Source organism: Oryzias melastigma, linkage group LG15, assembly GCF_002922805.2.
Source record: "Oryzias melastigma strain HK-1 linkage group LG15, ASM292280v2, whole genome shotgun sequence".
Classification (NCBI taxonomy): Eukaryota; Metazoa; Chordata; class Actinopteri; order Beloniformes; family Adrianichthyidae; genus Oryzias; species Oryzias melastigma.
Window position 1 is genome coordinate 30,564,368 of NC_050526.1, and position 9,433 is coordinate 30,573,800.

Sequence of the window (9,433 nt, forward strand, 5' to 3'; positions counted from 1 at the left end):
TCATCCTCCGTCTTCAATAAAAGAACTTAACCTTCATCTATTCCTGGGTCTGTCATTTTTGGGTGGTCTAGTAACTAGCCCTGACAAATACATTCACTGAAAAACTCCACGGGATGGGTGAAGCTGAATGACAAAATGCATTTGAGAAGCTCTGGTGCATTTCATTTCTTTTCATATCTTTCCAAAAAATGGGGAGAAAAAAGAACTACCAAGTCTGCTGTGGTGTTGTTCAAAAGAAAAACTAAATGTCTTTTGCAGATCATTTATTTGTTACATAAATGTTTTTTTTTTTTAAGTCTTGCATCTTTGAAAAAAATTCTCAATGCAACATTTTAACATGTTTTTGCTAATCCTTAATTTTTTCATATTTTTTAATTGAATATATATATATATATATATATATATATATATATATATATATATATATATGTATTCACTCAATAAAAAATTAAGTTATGGCTGTAATAAACTAAGCAACCAGATGCTTCATTTTAAAGTTTGTAGTCTCATGCCGAACCTTCAAAAATTTGGGCAGATTCTCTCGAGCACACTTTAAAGTGGGGGATGTGGCCTTCCATGGTTAGTACTTGCCATTGAAATATTGACTCAGACTGACTTGGACATAGCTAACTGACATCTGTATCGAAAAAAAGGGGACTGAATTAACATAATTTGGTCGGAACGGTAAGCAAGTAATGGGTGACATCACATCTCACTTGGTCCAGTTTTCATATACAGTTAGAGGGTGAGTTGCCAAAATGGTTGGGTCAGAGATTCTGGAGATTTGAAATGGACAGAAATAGCAGAATTTAATCTTAATCTGAGATTCCTACAATCATTACAGCCTTGTTTTTTCCAAGAAGGGATGCTACACCATACCATCACACTACCTCCACCCAAAAAAATAATTAAAAGAATATGGTGTAGCACTGGCAGAATTTTTGTCATTATTAGGGAAGTCCCGATCCGATCACGTGATCGGAAATCGAGGCCGATCACGTAATTGGGGACTTGATCGGAATCGGACTCCTTTGCCCGATCAGTATCGGATATTTTATTAATTCTCATTATGATCAGAGCTTTATATTTAATCTTATCATTTCAGATAAATACTCCACTAGAATTCTGCATGTCATGAAAAGATCACAAAATGTCATTACCAGAAAACGCAGCAGAAAACGACAGCAGCTCAACCAGAAGGCTAACTTGTAAACAAAGCTAGCTTGAAAGCTAACTTCCGGGACCAATAACTATTTTAAAAACGCTTTAAACTGACAGCAAGTGTCTCTATTGGTTTGTCATAACTCAAACAACAACCTCTAAAGGTATTCCAACAGAAAAAGAATATTTTTTTTCTTTTTAATGTTAAGCTCTTCGTGCTCATAGACTGTAAAAACAACATACAGTCTATGTTCGTGCTGCAGACAGATGGCTAAACAGCAGCTGCTAACTGCTACATGCTAGCGCCGTGATTTTACTCCTTAGGACCCAAGCTGTCCTTTGATATGCTTGTGTTATTTATCTGACATTGAAATAACAGTTAAGAAAATTAACAGATAATGATCTCATTGATGTCTGGAGAGCTCAAAACCCAGGAAAGAAAGAATTCACATGGTACAAGCCCAACTGTGCGGCTAAATCTAGAATAGACTACTGGCTTATCTCTGAAGCTCTAGAAAGATTTACTTGTAAAACCTCAATTTCTAAAGCTCCACTGACTGATCACAATATTATTGAAATAGCACTTGGTTCAAATAGTAAAAAAACAAGAAATAAAAGTTACTGGAAATTCAATGCTAATTTGCTCAATAACAAAAAACTATTGTTCTTCAATTAAAAAAAATATTTCAGATATTGAAAAAGATGAAAACATTAAGAGCTTTTGCAATAAGTGGGAATATATTACATTTAAAATTAGAGAATTTTCTATTAAAACTAGTAAAGAATTAATCAAAGAAAAACAGAAAGAGGAAAAACAAATATTTTATGAAATAAGTGAATGTTGCAGTAAATCTGACATGACACCTGAAGATAAAGAAAAACTTTTGGTCTTACAGTCTAAACTAGATGATATCTTCATGAAAAAAGCTCAAGGAGCTTTTGTAAGATCAAGAGCTAAATGGATGGAGGAAGGAGAGAAAAACACGACCTATTTTAGTAAACTAGAGAAAAGAAGACAAGAAAACAAAGCAATTACAAGTTTATTAATTCAAGGAAGAGAATGTAAAGACAACAAAATTATTGAAAAGGAAGTTTATACGTTTTATTCCTCTTCGGAATCTAGTATGTTTCTAAACCATATTTCCAATTTCATACCCACAATAGATAATTCGTTTAAAGGATTCTGTGATTCGGACTTAGACATTGAAGAACTAGATGCGGCTGTAAAGAAACTTCCATTAAACAAAGCTCCTGGTACTGATGGGCTCACTGGAAACTTTTATAAGCATTTTTGGGAGGAGATCAGAGGTTTACTGTTTAAAGCAATTCTGGAATGTATAAAAAATCAGCAACTTACGCCCACTATGAAACAAGGACTTATAACTTTGATCCCTAAGCAAAACAAAGATAAAAGAATTATAAATAATTTGAGACCTATTACGCTCCTGAACACAGATTTCCAAATACTTTCTGGATGTATTGCAGCTAGGTTAAAAGAGGGTTTGTTTAAAATACTTGATGAAACTCAATCAGGTTTTTTAGGAGGAAGATCTGTTCACAATAACATACGATTAGTTTTGGATTTAGTCGAATATAGTCAGGAGTTATCAATTAACGGATTTATCCTTTTTCTCGATTTTTATAAGGCTTTTGACTCGGTTGAGCACCCATTTATTATGAGTACTTTAAAATACTTTGGATTTGGCCCTAAACTCATTACCTTAATAAGTATGTTATATAAAGACATTAACAGTAGTGTGGTGTTAGAACACGGTACCTGCCCCAGATTTAATGTGAATAGAGGCATCAGACAGGGCTGCAACAGCTCTCCCTTACTGTTCATTCTGGTTGCTGAGCTGTTAGCAATCATGATCAAAAACAACAATATAGAAGGCATAAATATTTTAGAAAGACAATTAGTAATAAGCCAATTCGCTGATGATACTACTCTGTTCTTAAAAAATGAAAACCAACTGCCAAAAGTTTTAGATTTAATTGATAAATTCTCCAAAGCATCCGGTTTAAAATTAAATATTGATAAATGTGAATTATTTTCTCTCCATGATCAAACAGCCCAACATATTTGTAATATTACGGTTAAGACACAAATCAAATATTTAGGTATCGTCATTTCCAAAGACAAAGATGTTATAGTGAGAGAAAATGTGGGTAAAAACATAGATAAATGTAAAACAATTTTGAACCCCTGGCTACAGAGGGATGTAACTGTATTTGGAAGGGTTCTTTTGTCTAAGTCTGAAGGCTTATCCAGACTCATATATCCAGCCCTTTCACTTGAGATTTCTGATAAAATGACCAAATATATTAACGCTATTAATTTCAATTTCATCTGGAAAAATAAATGTCACTATATTAGAAAAGCAGATGTCGTCAAAAAAATTAAGGAGGGAGGTTTAAACGCTACAGACTTTACAGTTATGAACGGGGCCCTTAAATTAAGATGGTTGAATTTGTTTATTTTAAACCAAAATTCTCTCTGGTTTATTGTTCCCAAGGCTGTTTTTAAAAAAATAGGTGGAGTTGATTTTGTATTACGCTGTAATTATGATATTAACAAACTGCCTGTGAAATTATCAGATTATCACAAACAAGTTTTCCTTTATTGGTCTCTAATTTTCAAACACAATTTCTCCCCACACAATTCACCTATTTGGAATAATCAATATATTTTGTTTGGTCGAAAATTTCTCTTTTTAGAAAAATGGTTGGAAAAGGGAATTTGGGCTGTTGCTCATCTCATGGACAAACAGGGTAATTATCTTGATTATAGCACTTTTTGTGCAAAATATAATTTGACCTGCTCATCTAAAGAATATGATAAAGTAATTAAATCCATTCCAATTCCTACGAAAAGTCTTGCTCAGCAAATATTACTACAGCAACACTCTTCAGAGATGAGGCAACTCTGTGTGGAAGGTTTTTTTGCTGAGTGATAAAAAATTAACAAACAAAATTTTTAGAAACATTTTAAATAATTTATATTTCCCTTCCCCAGTAAAAAGAAAATATATTTTGCAGAACTATGATACCACAGAGGCTAAGAAGATACGAACAATATATTTATCATATCCTGTCCCTCACAAAGCTAAAGAAGTGACCTTTAAGATACTAAATGATATCTACCCTTCCAATCATTTATTGCACTCCCGCTTTAAATGGGACAGCGATCTTTGTGTGTTTTGTGGAATAGATCTAGAAACACTGGAACATCTTTTCTTTGAATGTATGCATGTAAGAGCGTTTTGGTCTTCTTTTCACAACTGGCTGGTAACAAAAAACATCATCATAAACCCTTTACTTTGGAATAATATTAAAATACGATTACAGTTGACTGATACAAATCTGGACTTTCTGATTAACATTTTGATTATTATGGCAAAACAATTTATACATAATTGTAAATTCCTAAAGGTGAAACCTCACATTAATGGATTTGTAAACTGTCTCAAAGTCTTTTCCAAGTCATTATATTACATGAAACAAAAAAATGCCCCAAAATTGTCAAATTTATTTGAACTGTTTAAGGTCTTGATATAAACCCCTCTGCTCTGTTTTTTTTTTCTGTATTCACTTGTTTATGCTTTATGTTTATTTCCTTTGTCTCATCCATACTGATGTCATTGACAATGCCATGATTGTTTGTGAATTATTTGCAATAAAAAAAAAAAGTTAAGAAAATTAACTACTGTGGTAATAAAACTGAAAATGTGAAGTATTAAGAACTTAAAAAACAAGCACATAATCTTAAAAATAAATAAATAAATAAATAAAACTAATAAATTAAAACTAATAATTATATCAGCTATTCATGAACACTCATCAAATTTAATGCTAAAACAAACTCATCATTTATTTTTAAGAATTTTAAATGAGGACAAGAATCACATTTGGTCAAAAATGTTCAATAGCTCTAAAGATGTTAAAGCTAAAGTCACTAAACTTTATCACATGACTAATTATCACTTATATAACAAGAAAACTGTATTTTTTTCCTAGTTTATATTTGCTGTATTTTTACTTGTTTATTAAAGCTACTTCACAGATGTGTTTTATTTAAGTTTTTAATGATAAAAGAAGGTTATTGAAATATAAATAAGGGACAACACTAATCTGTTTAATTTATTCATGTTTTAAATGTCTTATAAAAGTATCGGATCGGGACTCGGTATCGGCAGATACACAAAATCAGATGACTCGGAATCGGATCGGGCCCAAAAAAACCTGATCGGGACATCCCTAGTCATTATTATTATTATTTCGTAGTCAATACCAAACTACTGGTAAAACAATAAAGGCGTGTTTCTGTGTGATAAAATAACCCAAATTGTCCTTGTTTTAATGTTTTATAATCATATTTGCTTTTCTTTATAATTCTTTATATTTATATTTATACTATTTGATTTGAAGTCGAGTAATGTATTTTATTTCTTGCATATCCCCCTGTCAGCCATAATCGGTATAAAGATTTTACGCTAGGAACATTAAAGTCCCTGCAAGAGCGCCGTCATTTTATCTCCCACAATGCATTGCGCAGCTGTCATGGCCGCTCACTGACGCTGTTTTTTGCCACATGGGTGGACGTAAACATTCTACAGCCAGTTGACAAACGCAGTTTCTGCTTATTAACAGAGTAGCTCACCGCCGGAACCAGTTCGGAACCGTCCTGACCCTAAGCTAGCGGGCGCCGCCGGGAGCTCGAGGACCTGGGTCATGTCGCTAGACGCGGAGATCTGTGTCATCAGAGGGTTTTTAACCTCCAGCGCTGAGGAGGAGTGGAACCAGAGCGCCGTGAGCGCGTCAGGTAAGACACCGGCATGATTCCGGATCAGGTTCGGAACACCTGTGAGTCCGAAGCTGCTCAGTTTATCCTATCAAACACCGCGAACGTCACGTCTTTAAAGCCGAACCGCACTTGAACGCAGCAGAGATGTGACGTTTTAACTGCGCCGATAAACTCACGTGGTTAAAATAAACAAAACCTTTACGTTTTATTTCAACTAAACATCGTGAAACGGTTGATCTCGTAAATGTATGGTAAATCAATTCGTTGTAAATGAACTGTCGGTGGTGAGAGTGATTAGTACGCCAGACTCTGTTTAATGATAGCTAATTTTAAGTCCCTCGCGCTTTAATTAGCCGTTCCTGCTCTGTTCTGGCCGCGCGTGGCTTGATGAGAGTTGCTTCACCTTTCGGCATTCTTCATCTGCGTGGATTTAAGGTGAAACGGGTGTAAATGTGAAGTTTTCTCCGGACTTCAGTATTCGCTCGGTCCGTGGTTTCGCTGAGCTGTGGTCAGACGGTCCTCGTGGGGGTCCGTGTCGTGTTTCGAGTGCATTTGGTGGTTTGGTGTGAAATCATCCCTCCGGAGCCCCGCGTGATGTCGCGGGTTGCCCGGACCCTTCAGAGCTCCGTGGACAGCTGTGATGAGCAAACCGGTGCTGATGCTGAGGAGTTCATGAAAGTGCTGCAGACCGCGGGGGGAGGAGGACCATCCACGAACAGGTGACGCTAGAGTGCAGTTTGAATTGAACATCAGTGCTGCCAAATTACAAAATACTAATATAAAGTACTTTGAATGCAGCGGGGTAGCCTGGGTGAAGTTGCAGACATCATCAGAGGGTGTAAGTGATGGACAGTTTTGTCCTGCTGACTCTGGAGCTGCTGCTGCACAGAGCCATCCATCTTTCAGCTGCTGTTAGCGCAGCTGTCAGTCATCTTTGGCTTGAAGGAATATGCACTTCTTTCATTCACATTTCTCAGTCACATTTCATCCTCCTATATTTTTGTTTTTTAGTTAGATATGCACCCCACAGTTTCTCAGTTTGGCTGACCTCTGCACCACAGCAGGTCCCAGGATTCTTTATATTCAGCATCTAAAAGATCTTTAAGCACAAACTGAATGCTCTGTTTATTAGGGTTGCACGTAGGAGTGTAACGATGAATCGATTCCTATGATACAACCAGATCAATCTGACTGAGCCAGAATCAAATCAACCTAAAGTCCAATGTGTGGAAACACTTTTTTGTTCAAAGACATGTCTAGTTTGTGAAAATTTTCTAATAATGTTCCCTTTGTATTATTTTGATGTGGAAAAACAGCCAGGCTGGCGTCCCGCCTAGTGGGATGTACGGTTGACCACGAACTCCTTGTTCCGCTCCATTGTGATGCAAAGATACTTCCCTGCAAGCTTTCTTATACGTGTGAATGTAGTTTGGTGGAGATTTCCCTATGTTAAAGGATCTTCTTCACTGTCTAAGACCCACGTACAGCAAGCAGCTATCAAGCTCAGCCTCCAGAGTTTGTGATGATGCATAACTAAGGAGGTAGGGATTGGGGCTGTCTTAAAAAAACTTCCCAGTGACTTTTTTTTTTATCTCTTCAGGGAAGGACTGGGTGTTGAGGTAACCCTGTTATTGCAGTTTATGCAAGCTTTTTGGGATATCGCCATGACAATAATTTTTCAAATTATTGCTTGCACAATAATTTTTCAAATTATTGTGCAAGCCTAATGTTTACTTTCATGAAGGGTTTTTTTTTTGTCAAAAACTGTCTTGCTTTTGTCACAAAATAATGTGGAAAGTGTGTGAGTGGCCCAAGAACACAAGAAAGCCAGTAGTTTGTCTTTTTGGAGCACGGAGAGACGGATCCTATCTCAAAGATCCATAATCTGTAATGTGGGCTATTTTTGACAAAATTAAATGCAATAAAGGTAAATAAGTTGGATCTTTACGTGCACGTCAATGTTGAAAGTTATTTTTTTTTTATTTTTAATGTTGCCAAAAGGTGAACAACGACATCTTATTAAAATATTGAAACATGTTAAACAGAGTTATATCCTTTTTTGAAAATGTTTGTAAACGGAGCCCCACCCTTTGTTTTAGGCCAAACCAAGAAGTACTGAATGTTGCAGTTTCTTTACAGACAAATGGAGTATCGGCACAGTAATCAGTGCTTTAGTAAAAAAAAAAAAAAAAAAATCAGATAGATTAATTTAATTACATGAATGCAAAAGAAGCCTGCATGATTATCCTGCCACTTTCATGCTTCACACTTGTTTCCCCTTGAGTTAAATATTTTTATGTAGTTCTTACAGTTTGCAAATATTTTACTCAGATGTGTTCAGATTCTATTTTTTTTCTGCTACTTTATTCTAAAACGCTCCTTTTGCTCGGACAGCCCGAGCAGTTCAGAAGGTTTTGCGCTCGTGAGCAACATTTCTCTTTGCGGAATGAAGGATTTTTGAGCATGATGTTGGGAAAGGGGGCAGGACAGATGGTGGTCATTACCTCTGCAGTAAGTGCATATGTGGACATTGAAATGTTGGGCTATTTCCTCTTTCCATTAGTGGAAAATAGGTTTGGGAATGATGAGTTCTGCAGCATCTTAATCCATCTCTCCGCAAAGCAAAAAGTGCTCAAACTTCTTTTCTCAGTAGGAAACTAATATTCTCTCATTTTAAACTTTAAATTCATCTGTTTGCTTTATTAGTTTCACTTTTGTAAACAGCAGATTTGTGAACCTCATTTTGTTTTGTCAGGCTTCTAATTTAATCCGTTCCAGACGGGGGTTTTTTTTCACTTTATCCTGACTTCGATGAAGATTAGAAAATAAAGATTTGGAAGATGAAATGTTTAACGAAGCCCTTTTTATTTACTTATTCACTTTATTTTCTTTCTTTCTTTCTTTCTTTCTTTTTGGTGACAACTTATTTTTTGGGGGTAGGTTCTTGATATAGCTTAGTCCCCAAACCTTGACCCCTTTCTTAAAAAGGTGTCTAGAATCTTAAATGCATAAACAAGATTTTAGTTTGGCTTTTTCAGACGGGTCAGCTCGATCAATACCAGGAAAAAAAAAAAAATCAGTTTTCTTTTAATAATTTTCCCCTTTGAAAACAACTTTTTCCATTATCTTTTAAAAAAAATTTGATGATAAAGTAATGTATTGGATCAATTGTTAAATAAAATAAAAAACAAGAAAAATAGAGAAATTAAAAATTAATGAAAGTTCTGAAGATTGATAAGGAACATAGAAGTTGGACTTCAGCCAATCGTTTTGATCAAAATCATACGAAGCTGCTCTTGTTTTAAAGTTGGTTATTTATTTATTTATTTTTTTTTTTTGAAATGTGAATCCGTTTATTTTTCTGTAGCCACGAGGGGGCCGAAGCCAGGGTCTCATTGTGCCGGTCCCAAGCCCGGATAAATACAGAGGGTTGTGTCAGGAAGGGCATCCGACGTAAAATCTTGCCAA

The 9,433-nt window shown here is 35.5% G+C and overlaps 1 protein-coding gene across 1 annotated transcript in view; it reads left to right on the forward strand.

Annotated features, from left to right (window-relative positions):
* Positions 1-5,680: 5,680 nt before the first annotated feature.
* ttc27 (tetratricopeptide repeat domain 27) overlaps positions 5,681-9,433 on the forward strand; it is a 74,820-nt gene continuing 71,067 nt past the window's right edge. Inside the window, exon 1 of the mRNA XM_024264040.2 lies at positions 5,681-5,983. Within this exon, the coding sequence (XP_024119808.1) occupies positions 5,893-5,983 (91 nt within the window). The 5' untranslated portion in view covers positions 5,681-5,892. The remainder of the gene's footprint in view (positions 5,984-9,433) is intronic.